Source organism: Gallus gallus, chromosome 1 (genome assembly GCF_016699485.2).
Source record: "Gallus gallus isolate bGalGal1 chromosome 1, bGalGal1.mat.broiler.GRCg7b, whole genome shotgun sequence".
In the NCBI taxonomy this organism is placed as follows: Eukaryota; Metazoa; Chordata; class Aves; order Galliformes; family Phasianidae; genus Gallus; species Gallus gallus.
Genome location: NC_052532.1, coordinates 48291976 through 48306428, shown reverse-complemented (window position 1 = coordinate 48306428; position 14453 = coordinate 48291976). Strand labels below are relative to the sequence as shown.

At 45.0% G+C, this 14453-nt stretch overlaps 1 protein-coding gene across 5 annotated transcripts; it reads left to right on the top strand.

Annotated features, from left to right (window-relative positions):
* Positions 1-5488: 5488 nt before the first annotated feature.
* LOC417962 lies at positions 5489-13001 on the top strand. Of its 5 annotated transcripts, XM_046914915.1 has the most exons (7): positions 5645-5698; positions 5808-5956; positions 8127-8293; positions 8367-8609; positions 10375-10512; positions 10915-11044; positions 11542-13001. In XM_046914915.1, the coding sequence occupies exons 4-7, from the start codon at positions 8459-8461 to the stop codon at positions 11762-11764; spliced, it is 642 nt and encodes a 213-aa protein (XP_046770871.1). In that variant the 5' UTR covers positions 5645-5698; positions 5808-5956; positions 8127-8293; positions 8367-8458; the 3' UTR covers positions 11765-13001. The 5 variants fall into 5 exon arrangements, with proteins under 5 accessions (XP_040524282.1, XP_046770871.1, XP_040524291.1 ...); XM_040668357.2 differs by lacking the exon at positions 5808-5956 and having other exon boundaries at positions 5645-5770; XM_040668368.2 differs by having other exon boundaries at positions 5645-5956.
* The last annotated feature ends 1452 nt before the right edge of the window (positions 13002-14453 follow it).

The following is a 14453-nucleotide window of genomic DNA, read 5'->3' as shown; positions in this document are numbered from 1 at the left end:
GGAGCAGTGCGCATGCGCGCCAGCCCCACCTCCCCGCGCCTCGCCCGCGGCATGCTGGGAAATGGAGTTCGCCAGGCGCCACCCGGAGGCCCGCGCTCCCCACGCAGCCGAGCGCCGCGTTTGTCTGCAGCGCTCAGGCCGCCCGCGTAGCGGCCTGCGCCACGGAGCTCTTCACGGGCTCAGTCGCCAGTCCTTCTTTTCTCCGTGTTCTTTTACAAGGGCAGCAGTGATGGGAGGCCTGGTTCAGCCTGTGAGCTGTGATCAAGCACTGCCCACGTATCCATGCCTTGTACGGCATGCTCAGCACAGGCAGCGCAGTACTCTTGTTGGCCTATGGTTCACACAGAAAGAGACACTCCTTTACTTATTTTTGGTACAAATATGCGCCTTCATTTACGGGAAGTTCTTGGTTGGGAGAAATCTTGGTTTGGTTTTGTTCCGCAACAGTTTATTATTACAGTACAAAAGCCCACCAGGGCGTTTTCCGATGCACTTGGCCGCACTCTCCCTTTCCCACAATGGGGAAGTTGAGCAAGGAGAGTTTTGTGGTTTCCCCAAAGCCATAATGCCCCAGCTTCCTCATTCACAGCCCCATGCGTGTCTGACACCAGAGAGGAGAGTCTGACTAGCTTGGACCACTGCTGCTGCTGCTGCTGTCTTCCCATTCCCACAAATGACACGCCTGCCCTTTTCCTTTGTAACTCTTTATACATTCGTAGCAAGCAGGGAGTGGAAGAGAGACACCAAGTGGTCTGAAGAGAATTGGTTGATTTTTTCTCAGATACGAACTGGAAAGAGAGAAGCAGCTCCTCATCCAGAATCTTTTAGTACCACTGGGAGTGTTTCCATTGATGTCAGCAGGCCTCGGATCAGGACTTTCCTCAGAAGCAGCACATGGAGGAGCCATCAGAGTTGTTCTTTTTCCTTCCTGTCTCGGTCTTCCTGAGTACAAAGTCCTGTTCCATATTGCCATTTCTCCTCCTCCACTTTTTGATTTAGGAGCAGTGGAGATCCCGTAACTATGTCAATATTTACAAGAGAGATCCTGGATGCTTTTCAAGTCTCACTTAGAAAATCTTGTGATACAGAGGGATAAGAGCTATCCTGCAGAGTTCTTTCTAAGAAAAAAAAAAGCTTCTGGCATTAATTAGACCTGGGAGCAAGGACACAGCAGAAAACAGCCAGAACTGTGAACTGGAAAATCTGATGTCCTCATTTGTGGTCTTCTAACACCAGGCACACACACATACACTGCAAGAGCCTGTGGTTTATAGAGTTCACGTGTTCATGGTGCAGCATAACCCACTTTTAAATGCGTGCATCCCCACAAAAATGGCTCTTCCCCAATTCCTGAGGTCTCTGTGAGGCTAAAGGATAGCAAGAGCAAGTGATCTGTGGTGAAAACTGATGCTTTTGAGGTACTGTGTGGATGAGCAAAGTGTTCAGAGAGTTTAATAATATGCAAAGCATGAAAAATGAAGTTTTGCTTATTTACATTGCAAATGGAAGCTGATTTGCATTTAAATTGGACCTGTCAAGTGTGTTAATATCAATCAAATAGCTGTGAAAATAAAACTTTAGTTACAAATAAATCATTCATTTATGTGAATGTTGCTTTTACATGAATTGTTATTTACTTTTTTTTTTTTTAAATCAATTTGTAGATGTGAGATGTTGAAAAAATGAAATACTGGGGTTTAAGCTTGTAAGTCTGAGAGCCCTGGGTTGCAATGTGGTTGTTTAGAAAAGTATTAGAAGTCAAAAAACATGGAACCACATAGTCTCAAGCCTCTTATCTATGTTATGCTTATGCAAGTCTTAACTTCAGCTTCAGCCACTGGACCAGCCTACAGTGAACATCCCACAAGTGAGGAATACTGACCTTTCTTTACAGTGATTTCCCTTGTACAGCTCCAGCTCACTTAGTGAAGGGTGGGACAAATAAACAGTGGAAGAGGTTTGAGTTGGTTTGCAGCACTGCCCAACTTTTTGCCAGAAATTTCAGCCTTCTCCAGCCTGCCCGCACATAAACACAGAATCATAGAATCATTAAGGTTGGAAAAGACCTCCAAGATCACCAAGACCAACCAACAACTGATCCCCACCGTACCCACTACCTGTGTCCCTCAGTGCCGCATCCACACACCCTCAGAGATGGTGACTCCACCACCTTCCTGAGCAGCCTGTTCCAGTGAAGCACCACCACTCTTTCTGAGAAGAAATTGTTCCTAACATCCAACCTGAACCTCCCCTGGTACAACTTGATGCTACTGCCTCTCATCCCAAAACACCAGAAATGCCAGATTCTACATGTAGGATGGGACAGCCCTGGATCTATGTACAGACTTTTACACTCTCCTTTCAAACACAGTGTTTGGGTATGGGTGGCTGTGTAGAGCTCCCTGATTCTGAAAGGGCCCCAGTAAAACTGCTGTTGAAAATGCTCCAACAAAAGCAGGTCACTCCAGGAGAGCTGCATGATGAAACAATTGTGCATGCAGTTCTGCTGTAGGATTTGAGGGGCATACACCTTCCAGTGAGCTGTTGAGGCTCTGTTGTCATGTCTGTACCCGGCTGCAGGAAGACAGTGTTCGAAGCCACAGCGTCAAAAACTGCCAGGCCATGTTGTTCTGGTTCATGACATGGAATCTGGCACAGTTACGTGATCAGAGTAGGTTCACAGTGGTTCTGTGTTTGCACAGTCCTGGTTCATTAGCTGGCCTTGGCGATAATTAATGTTTCTCTCTGTCAAGCTGCCTTATGTGCAGGCTGCCAGATGCTGGCCTGGTGCATCCCTGCTGATCCTGCCTTCTGCTTCCAAGATGAGCTGCCTTTAGCATGGGTCCTCAAAGGTAACCATTTTTTTCCCTCTTTCCAGTTGGTGGCTGACCTTTTGATCATGCACACTGAAAAGTGGTAAAGCCACAGGCAGCTTGCAGCAGTGTCAGCCTTCCTGCTGCTCTGCTGGGCTCTTTCCCACAGAATGGATGTGGAGGCTTAACCATACGTGAACCATAAGTAGCTGATGAACTTCAGAGTGGGGAAAGTGATGTTCAAGGAGTCTATGCTGATCTCATCCCTGGTCCGGTGACCCCACAGAACATGCATGCAAGTTCCCATGTTAGGAAAAGTGGGGTTATTGGCAGCCCAAAGTGCCAACCTGTATCTTCGCACTCCTGTGTTTGCTAAGTTAATACTGTTGCCTGCTTTTCTTCTCCTGCCCTTCTCCTTTGTATGGTTGACCATGGCTATGTGGGCGGACCCAGGAACACTGTCTTTGTTACTCCAGTGCCTGGCTGAGTCTCTCCAGGACAGAGAACTCATGTGTGAGCAGATACTGCAACAAATAGGAAATGCCTGTTCAAACAACAAAATAAAATGCAATCAAGTACTAAGAGCTAACAGGAAGAAAGAATAAAAATGAGTCAAAACAGCAGAAGTGATACCATTCCTAGCACTCCATGTAGGTACAGAGAACTCCATGCTTTCTGCTACCTATAGCAAGTGCATTTCAGGAAAGTTTTAGCAGTGCACAGTTTTCAATGAGCTCAGGGAGTAAAACCTGGGAAAGGAAGGGAAGGGAAGGGAAGGGAAGGGAAGGGAAGGGAAGGGAAGGGAAGGGAAGGGAAGGGAAGGGAAGGGAAGGGAAGGGAAGGGAAGGGAAGGGAAGGGAAGGGAAGGGAAAGGAAATGGAAAAGGGAAAGGGAAAGGGTAAAGGAAAAGGAAAGGGTAAAGGAAAAGGAAAGGGTAAAGGAAAAGAATGGAGAAGAGAAACATTGAGTTTCTCTTTGATTGTACTAATGAAATTCCTGATCTCTGCCTAGCTCAGTACAATGATGGCAAACAGGTGCTGGTGTCCCTGTCTGAGCACAGCCTCCAGCCTCAATGTGGTGTTTGGGCTGGCCAGTTCTTCTCATTCACACTGCTGGAAATGTGGATGGTAGCAAGCAGGAGGCAGACAAGGGAAGTACTGCAGCTCCCTCATGTTCTTTACCCCAATAATCCCAAGAGCTGCACAGAGACAGACAGTCTGCTGCCAGCAAAAGTCTGGGATGTTGGACACAACCCTTCACCGGCACAGTCTGGACTTGGGGTGCCTCAGAGCGCCCTGCTGTGTCCATCTGGATATCCCAGCAGGTTCATTCAGGGCTCATCTGGGTCCTAGTGTCCCAGCATGATGAGACTGCATTTGCCCAGTGTTAAACAGGGAACAGCTGGAGACAGATGATTGTTGGGGTTATTTGCTTGTTGCCTGGACATTTTGTTTACTTACTTGAAGCCTGACAAAACAACCTTCCAGTTCTTCCGGAGGCTGGTTTGTGTTAAGCCTGTGTATTGTGTGCTGCTTATGAAAACTGGTGTTTTATAACTCTGCAACTGAGTGTCCTGCTGCTTCAGTAGCATGGCTCTGTAATAGAGCAGAAATTTCCCTGCCGTGGAGCCAGTGGGACTGGGGCAGGCAGGAGCAGCCTGAATCGTTAGTGCCCAGTGTCAGAGAAACAGATAGGCCTGGTTGTGGATCTCTCCCATGAGCTGTGCTGGCAAAGCACTTGCTGATGTTTATAGACATGCTCAGGAGGAGCCCACTCAGTTTCCCTGCCCATCACCTCCTCACCTTGGGTGAACCAGCACTGCCCTGCTGCTACCTCAGTGCTGAGTCTATTCCAGCTGGGGATCCGGCTCTTACTGTAACACTTGCACACATCCTCTTGCTCCATTATTTCTGGACTTGGATTTTTATTCTGAGTGTCTGGACAGTCCTTCACCCTCTGGAAAAGCACCTTTTTATTTTTTCACTACTTAGCACAGACATTTTGGCCGTGGACAGCAGGGTTTTAAATCAGAGTAGCCTGGTCAGGAAGCAGAGAGGGTGTTGTTGCCAGCTGATACTGGATAAGTAATATGAGGAAGAATGCAGATTTGGCCACTGCACTTGCCAGCAGTGCCGTAGGTCTAGTCATGAGCCTAGATGTGCAGGAACTGTGTTGCTGAGGGCCACAGCGGCTGCACATCCTTAAATCACCCTAAAATGTCAGTGTGACACAGATGAGACCAGATCCGAGGCCTCACCTCCTTCTTCATGAAAATCATCCCGTTAACACCTTGCATTTCTTTGGGAATCATTTTGCCTAGTGCTGATCAGACCTGAGCCTGTTTGCCTTGGCAGGCACAGACCTGGAGGAGGAGGAGGAGCAGGGAAAAAAAATAATAACCCTGCCGCCGATTCATCCCTCCTTGTTTATTCCACCAGAAATAGATTTGGCAGAGCACTTTGGGAGTGAACTAATCAGCAGGGAATTAATTGGCATGCTTGCTAAGAGGCAGGAACAACATGGTGAACTAATTCGTGGCTGGATGGCTGGAGGGTTCAAGCAGCCAGAGAAGAGCAACGCATAGTGGAAAGTGTGACTAGGAGAAGGCGGATAGCTGTGCCGGAGGGGCTGAGCACTGCCTATAAGAACCAGCAAAGAGAGATAGGGGTAACCTCGTGGGCAGGGCTGCTTTCAAAGGGGCTCCATGCTCCTTCCCTTCCCACGAGGCTGCCATGTGTGGGGGGACGGCCAGCCTGCAGGAGTGGGAGGGAGGGGCAGGAGAGGTGCAGCTGGAGCTGGCTCCACAAAAAGGCTGTGGGAATGCAGAGAGCAGGGAAATGACGAGGGACACGTCACTCAGTGCAAGCTGAAATGCGGAGGGGGTGGTAAGGAGAAGAGGAGCAGGCAGGCAGAGATTTGGAAGTCTCGTCCCAGAAGGACTGTCCTCAAGAGTGCAGGTAATGCCTGTATGCCCTTCTCTGCCTTCTTTTCCAGGAGTGCTTGCTTTCTTCCTGAGGAGATGACTCCGTGCACCTAGGGAAGAGCTTGTTGGGTTGAGGGACTCCAGGAGAGGAGGGAATGTGTACAGAGTGGTGTAGACTTGGAGGCTGGAGGATTGCTACCTACATTTCCGGAGAACAGAGGTGAGAGAAGGAGTGAGCAGATCTTTTGAGACAGACAGACAGTCGGACATGGAGAGTGCCAGAACTGTGTTTGCCTATCCAAGGAGAGAGAGGAAATTTCTTAGGAGGGAGCACCAAGCTCTAAGTGGAAGATGGAGATGAGACACATCCTGAAAAGGCAGGTACACTTGGAGGAGAGGCAGAAAATGTATATTACCTCCTCCAAATGTACTTGACTGATGTCATGATTTACAGTGGATGTGTGTTCTGCACCTGGATTTGGGTGCTCTGATCTCATGAAACATCTAGGTAGAAAATGAACAGTGTTACTCTTAATTATGTGCAAAAGCACTACCTTTACTCTGGTGTTGAGTCAAATTTGTTGTCAAGCTTGAAAACATGAAGGTATTGTTATGGCTGAGTTACCCAAAGGGGTGTCTGAATGTGTACCAACATACAGCATTTAACTCACATGCATCTAAACCAAGGGATTCTTCATGAGGGCTGTTGTAACAGGTGATATTCCAGATGTATCAGAGCAGCTGGGTTAACATTGTTGGCTCCAATTTTTAAATTGCTTTTGGCATTTTTCTTGATCTTTCCACCATTACATAATACCGCAGCCATATGCTAATGTTGATACTACCCCGTTCTTTTGCTTGGAGAGCTAACAAATGCCATCCGCTTCATAGGGAGGGCTTGCGCCTTCTTTGTTCTGAACTCACAGCCTTGGCAGCTCTCAGCTCTACAAAGCTCAAAGTCTTTTCACAATCCTAGCTTGGGAGCTCTAGCAGAACTGGCAGTAACTGAGAGACTGTGCGCAGCTACTAAATGTTTTTTTTATGTGTAACTGTTTTGTTCATAGCACCTAAAACTTCCTTGATTTTATACATAAAGCAGAAAATTTCAGTGCTGTGTGTGTAAGTAACATAACCTTAAAACATCCTTAAAGTATTTTATACAGAAATAAAGACAGAAAAATTCCAGTAGCCTCCAAAACATCCTTATTGTATCTTGAGATCCTTTACAGAATTGAGAGTCTGACACTTACTTTGTTGTTTAAATGTCCATTACCGTTGGGGCCAAAGTTATATTTTATGCATTTATGACTTACCTGAGAACAAACTCCCTGATTCATTTAAAAGTATACTTTATTTCTCTGCAAATACCCCCGAACCCACTATCACTCTTTAGCTTTAGTTTGAAAGCAGCTTGAAAGGAACTTGGGAAAATTATGAGAGTAGAACAGGTCTCAAATGCAAACCACAAAGCTAATTCACTGGCAGCCCAATATTGCAGCAAAAAAAATCCTTCATTTTAGGTATCAGCACAGCGACTGCTAGCTCTAACCAACAAAGCCCTCACCTCAAAGCACGCACGTGCTTATCTAACACAGTGGATGCTCACAGATGGCATCAGGAGAATGTATGTTCAGAGCATCTAGAAGTGCAGGCGAAGGTTTCAAGCCTCCTTGCTGCACAAGGGCAGGCAACCTCTGAATCACTCTGCAACATCTCACATGTCTGAGGCAGGGATAGCATGTACTCCAAAAGGAAGCTGTGTTTGGCACCGGGAGAGCAAAACCTGGATGATTCCCCAACACCCTAGCAGCCAGCACAGCCCATGGGCGGTAGGGAACTCAAGTCATTGCCTGCTTTCCCTCTGTGTGCCGAAATCTGGGGTGGGTACCAATGAAATCTCAGTGCTCTGTCATAGTTCCCTGCTGTGTGCTTACTGGAAATGGAGCGTAGCAGCCAGAAACAGAAGGGGCACAGGGATGGGTGCTCAGATTCTGGCAGTGCTCCTTTGCTTTGGGACAGGGATTCAGGCTTCAATAGCACAACAGCTACCCTGAATGTGCTGTGCTCAGGCTATTTGGCTTGTGGAGCTTTTCTATCATGTTGGAGTGAGGAACTAAGAGATGAAAAGAAGAAAAAAATATTGCGTGATAATGAGATGTGTCTGTCCTCATTGCTTTCACATGAAGGCAGTGAATCACTGTGCTTACCCCACTCCAAGGACAGAACATGATGTAATTTTCTGTCAGAGAACATGCCATATTATTGTAATTAGTAGTAGCAGTAACAGGCTACTACCTCACTGCTATTCTCTAGACTTAGAAAAGACTTAGACTTAGAGCTTTCATCCAAAAATGTGCAAGTGTTTGTGAATCTGCTTTCTACCCTGACAGTATTTTCCAGTGCAACGCTGTGACAGTTCTGAAGACATACTTGGGCTTGGCATCTGGTTCCTATTACAGATGACCCTGCAGACTTTTTCTGCTAGAAATCTTCCTAGCAAATATCCAGTTGCCTTCTACAGTTCCACCTAAGAGAGAGAAGACAGCTTGATTTCCGTGTAAGTATCTGAGATACAGAAACCTGTTTCAAAATGATTACAACCTGATGTTTATCCTGATATCAAATTACAGCAGGCACTCAGAAATGCGATAACGAAGCTACAAAGAAACCGGTCCACGAGGGACTCTGCAAGCAGAGCGTGTGGGTCTTGTGATCCATTTGGATGCTTGATGCTTTGAAAAGTTCGAGGTCAAGTCGGCTGTACTTTCAGTACCAGATGCAGGTGGAACTCATCACAAGCCCGCTTTTATTAAATACAGAAAGATCAAAGTATCCCAGCCCTAGGGTATTGAAACAGGTGGAATGTGGAAAGGGTAAGGAATGGCCAATCCCTTCAGGATGTCTTAAAATGAGCTGGAAGGCCACACCGTCTCCTTGTTGTTGGCAGCATTTTAAAATCATTTGCAATTAGAGACATTGGCGTCTAGTAAGTCCTTTACCATCAGGGAAGATTAAAAAGGGATGTGCAGCACATAGTCGTACAAAGAAAAAGAAAAAAGTCCAAAGGCTTGAGTATTTATCTGGGAGACCGGAGAGGCAGAGTTGTTGAGGTGTCAGTGCAAAGAGTTTCAAGGAGGTCCATAGAGACTGTTTCTTTATGTGCCTCAGAGACATCATCAAACTTTCTTAGAGATCTGCATTCTGGCAGCTCGCTCTGGGTGAGCTGGGGGAGGAAGAAGAGGTGTGTGTACGTGTGAGATAGGAAGAAGGCAATTTGGTGTTTGTTTTTTTCTTTTTCCTTTAAATGAACACTGCAATTAGAAGAAGAATGCTGAGTGCAAAATACATCCTGACAGGTGGAAAGTAATATTTTTAGAACAGCAAGACATTTTCCATCAGCATGGCTATATTCATACTCCTGTATTTGAATATATGGGAAAATAAATGCAGTTTCAATTAAAATACACAAGTGATTAAATGTAAGAACAGTGCAAAGTAAAAGGATTTATTTATGTTCTGCTTTATTTGGTACAGCTCCCAATAGGTTTTGAGGTGGCTGAATTCTTCCCAGATGGTTAGAAGATGAGGGTTATATGATAGTAAAAAAGCAATTTGATGTCCTCATATTTTGCAGCAAGGTCTTAGACTTTTGATGCACGTATACAAACAGGGGAATAATTTGAGTTTTCTGAATGTGCCTGCTTCTCACACAAGCTTCTCCATCACTGTGACTACAGATGACTGAAATCATCACTAAAACTCATGAACTTGGCAATGCGTATTTTCTGTTTGCTGTGTGCAATATGTGCATAATTGATATTTCCAGCCAGTTTCTACCAGAACAGCTGTCTGTGACATAAAAAAAAAAAAAAAGGATATTAAATTCAACACTGAAGACCTACATACTCAAGTCAGAATAACAAATTAGCACGACAAGAAGCTGTGGAAAGACTAACCTATTCCCTTGCATTCAGAAATGGTACATGTCCAGGAGGACCTATAGGTTAGGGCTGACTTCCGTGTGCTTTGAAATGATGGTGAACTTGAAAGATAAGGAACAGACCCCCCAGGCACCAGGGTAAAGTAGAGACAGCATGTGGCTTTGGTTTTTTAGGTGTTTGTTTGCTTGTATTTTGGCCCTGAGACCCCATCACAAGGCAACATCTCAGTTATGCCACTGAGTTGTGGATAAGGTCAAAGAGAACAATTTCCTGTTCTTTCCCCTGTCAAATCCTTGATGAATTGCTTTGCTAGTTTGTGCCTTGCTTTCTCTAACTGTAAAGCGGGGGTGTAACTATTTCTGTGCCTCCTAATGCCTCCCCATGACGTTCACATGACATTTACAGCTAATAAGTTCTAGGTGCTATCCTAGCATGGCTACATACGAAATGAAGCTACTTTCCCAGCTGCTGCCCACCGAGGAAGCATCTCCATACCACCCTATAGCTTGAAAAAAAGTAAGGTGCTTTGTGCCCATGAAAAAAAGCCCCTCTGCTTCTGTAGAAGCCATGCTGAGCAGCTTGAAAAATGTTTCAAAGAAATACACTACCAGAGAGAAATTTGGTGTTCAGGTCACAGATGGGAGACAGAGAGGAAAGAGAGAAATAAAGCAGCTAGCAAGATTTTCTGTCTCCACAGAGCAGGGGAAAGTCAAGGTCCTACGAACCACCATCATGGTGACTCTTCCTCTCTTCCTCTTCTTCATCCTCTTGCCCTGCAGTAAATCCCAGGAGGACTTTCTGGACCACAGTCTGAAATGGGACTACAGAGAAGGCGGTAAGAGGTGGTGGTGGGTCAACATGGGAGGTATTTGCTAACTCAGGGCTGAAGATTTCCCTATATTGTCCTTGGAGTGGGACACATACTGCTCATTCATGAGTGCTCTTTCTTGATTCCTGGGTAGCTGCTGAGATTTTTGGAGAAGAATGATTTTAGAAATAGTCAGCTGGGGCATCCATTGACAGCAGAAAACTCTGGCAACAGAAGGCAGAGAAATATGTGGTGAGGGAGGGTTATCTGCTTTTTAATTTAGATCCTCCATATGTTTAATATTTGGCATTTCACTGCAACTCACAGTTGAGGTGAAGGGGAGGGGAATTAAAATTAGATTATTGGCTCATGTTTTCTTGTTCTGTCAAACTTATTTTCCTCCCTTCCATGGCCATGCTGCTAACCTAGCTGACAAAGTCAACATAGGAGGCATTAACAGCATTACTCAAACACTTGAGAAATGGGGAAACAGCATCTTCTGGCAAATGAAACACATCCTGCTGAACAACCCAGAGTCTTTACTGCCGGAGATCTCCAGGTAATTCTCTTCATCTGGAGGCAAGATTTAGACTTCCCCTGGCTGTCCTGCCTCAACCAGGTTTAATCTTCCTTAATTTTCAAGTTGTTCAAGTGTGGGGAGATGAATCCGACTGTTGGTATCTGTTATGCTGGCAGCTCTGAGCACCGTAGTAAAGTGACTAACCTGCTCATCTTTATTGGGAAATATTCCCAACTGCCATGACTGTAAGAATTACTCTGAATAAAATTTACTCTGTCCTCAGCACCTCAGCTGGAAAAATGAATTGTGTTACAAATCTACTAATGGACTCGGCCATAGTGCAGCGAGGAGAAGCTGGTCTATTAATGGACCAGCGCTATGGTTTTGGAAGTGCTAAAGCATCTTTTAACTAATTGCTTGCAGCTCTTTCAGCATGAAGGGACCTCCCTGCTTCAAGAAACACAAGGCCTGGTAATTTATTTTACATGCTCAAGAATTGTCCTCAGAGTTACTCTTCTGTATTACTTTCTCTGCAGTCTGCGCCCTGTTTCGGCAGCTGTGGAGAATCTTGTGAGGGAAGTCCAGGCAATACGGAAAAGGCTAGAAGAACTGAATGAAAGGCTCAATGTCATCAACAAAGCTGTCCTTCCCATCCGAATTAACGTTCTGCAGAGCCAGAGGCGTGGAAATACTCAGCTGCGGAGACTCCCAATGCACAGGAGAAGGTTGCCTGCGCGGAGGAGACTTCAGAGGAATTAACTCTCTACCAGAAAAAAAAAAAAAGGAAAACCTTTATTTTTTGCACCTGCTTAAGCCTTTCTCATTGGGACACTGCTAGACAGAATAAACCAAAGCACATACACGATGACTTTACCAAGGAGACCAGAACTTCTGCATGTTGTTGCTTTATTTCAAGCCTAGTTCAGTAGGTCAAATCTGACCCTGGTCTTCAATGATGGTTGTTTTGTGTCCTGTGCAAAATAAGTTGAGAAACTCGGTCTACTTGAGTGTGAATACCTTTAGGTTATGCTGTCATTCTTCCTGCTTACCAGGGTAAGCTTCTTTTTAAAAAGTTCAGCTGAATTTCTCTGTCCTATTTTCACAGCACTCTGTCAGAAACAGCTGGGGAATTCAATCTTCAAAAGTGCTGAATGCCGGATGAATGCAGGAAGATAGATTAGGGCTTCGCACTTCCAGCTGGGTAAGGAGGGGGAGAGAAAGCTATGTTTTAAAATATAGCCTTAACCTATTCTCCACCAATGCAAAGAATGCCCTATTCACGTGCTCAGAGAGTGAGTAGGGTTGGATAACCTTGGACTATGCATATTGTTTCAAGAGTGATTATATGTCAGATTCTTGGGACCAAAGCTACCTACCTTCTTCAATGAGCTTTCTTTTGGCTACCTGCAGGTGGGCACCGAAAACATTATGCAATAGATATGCTCATAACTTCCGACGCTGTGAACAACATCACAGTGACTTCTGCCAAGACCCTTTGAAAACAGGTGATGTTTCTCCAAAACCTACATACCTAATGGTATAAGTAGATGTCTACAAAGATTTTCCAAAATAGCTTAGGAAACAGCTTAGTCCCAAAAATCACCAGTAATTCAATTGGTGTCTGGCTGCTAATTCAGGTGATGTCTTATTCACAGAATATCTTCTCCACATGCAAACATCAACCTCCATACCCTTCAGCACAATTAAGACCTGTAGAAAAAGAAGAACTACATACTCCCAAAGCTCAGGTGTACATAGTGTACTTTGCCTTCAGCTCATCTTTGCTTTCCTGGTAATAAAACTGGTAACAAAAAACGGTGCAGAAATTGAGTTATGCACTGAACAGAGGAAAGAGTGGGCTTACTCTTCAGATCTCTAAAGGTAAATTTAATACAGAGATTTCCATCCAGTGCTGTAGCTAATGGCATGCCTGAAATCTGTTGAAACGTAGTTATGGAGGCCAGAGAGAAAAATAAATTATTTTTTAAGCACTTTATGAGAACAAAAATGAGGAATGGATTATGTCTAAATGTGTGTGGGGTAATCTGGTATGACAGTTGTTTTGCAGGCACATTCCAGTTATAAACAGTTAGTATGCAGACTAGGTTTTTACGTTTTCCCAATGCCTGAGTATATGGAAAATAGTTCAGTGACACTACAATACCTTCAAGAGGGAAAGTGGAGCATGTAGTTTTATATGACATCCTTCAAGATGGACTAGAAGTAACACAGGAAGATTGTGGCTGGGATGTAAGAGTTGAGTAGGGAGTGGAGGAGAGTTATGAGATGGATGAAACAGACTGGTAAATATTTCCCATGTATAAATTATGCCGTTGTTTTAAACTCAATTGGACTGCCACAGCTTCCCAAATATGATGGATAGTGGCTTAGCAACTTCATTTTCCAGTTCCCTCAGGACTCATGGGTGTATCTCATCAGGCCTTATGGACTTGTTCAACTGCAGCTTCCTTAGATGACCTTGAACCTGATCTTCTGATATAGTGGTGGTTCTTCATTCTCCCAGTTCACGCCTTTGCCTTCTGTGACTTGGGCAGCATGGCTAGAGCATCTGTTAGTGAAAACTGAGGAAAAAAGTTACTGAGTAACTCAGCCTTCTCCATGTGGGAGGTAACAAGGTCTCCAGTTTCCTTCCAGAAAGGGACCACATTTTCCCTAATCTTCCTTTTGTCACCAACATACCTACAGAAGCTTTTCTTTTTCTCTTAGATGTCCCTGCCCAGATATAATTCTATGAGGGTTTTAGCTTTCCTGATCCGATCCCTTGTTGCTTGGATAATTTCTCTGTATTCAATGCAGGTTACCCGTTGTTGCTTCCACTCCCTGTAGGTCTCCCTTTTGTGTCTGAGTTTGGCCGGGAGCATGTTGTTCATCTATGCAGGCCTCCTGGTGTTTTTGCCTGACTTCCTCTCTGTTGGGGTGCATCGCTTCCGAGCTTGGAAGAGGTGATTCTTGAATATCAACCAGTTTCCTTAGGCCCCTCTTCCCTTCAGGGCTTTATCCCATAGTCGTCTACCAAGCAGATAGATCCCCACAGAGGCCAAAGTCTGTTCTCCTAAAGTCCAGTGCAGTGAGCTTGCTATACATCACCCTAGCAAGGATCCTCCTATGGATCCTGAACTCCTCTGTTTCATGATGACTGCAGTCAAAGCTTTCATCATCATTTCTGCAGGCAAAGCTTTCGTGTTAATTTCTAAGGAAATGCAGACTACTTTTATTTCAGAATATATTTACCCAAATAACAGGGAATAAGAGGAGAGAAAGTCCTCATCAGCCTCTTCCTCCTTGTTCTGCATTCAGAGCCACTACCTGGATGTCCGCCTGTAGATTCTGCCACAGGCAAAGGACTGGGCAAGATACACATCTGGTCTGACCCAACCTATTGCTACACAGATAGGTGCACACTGCTATTTTTGGCAAAACTCCCCAT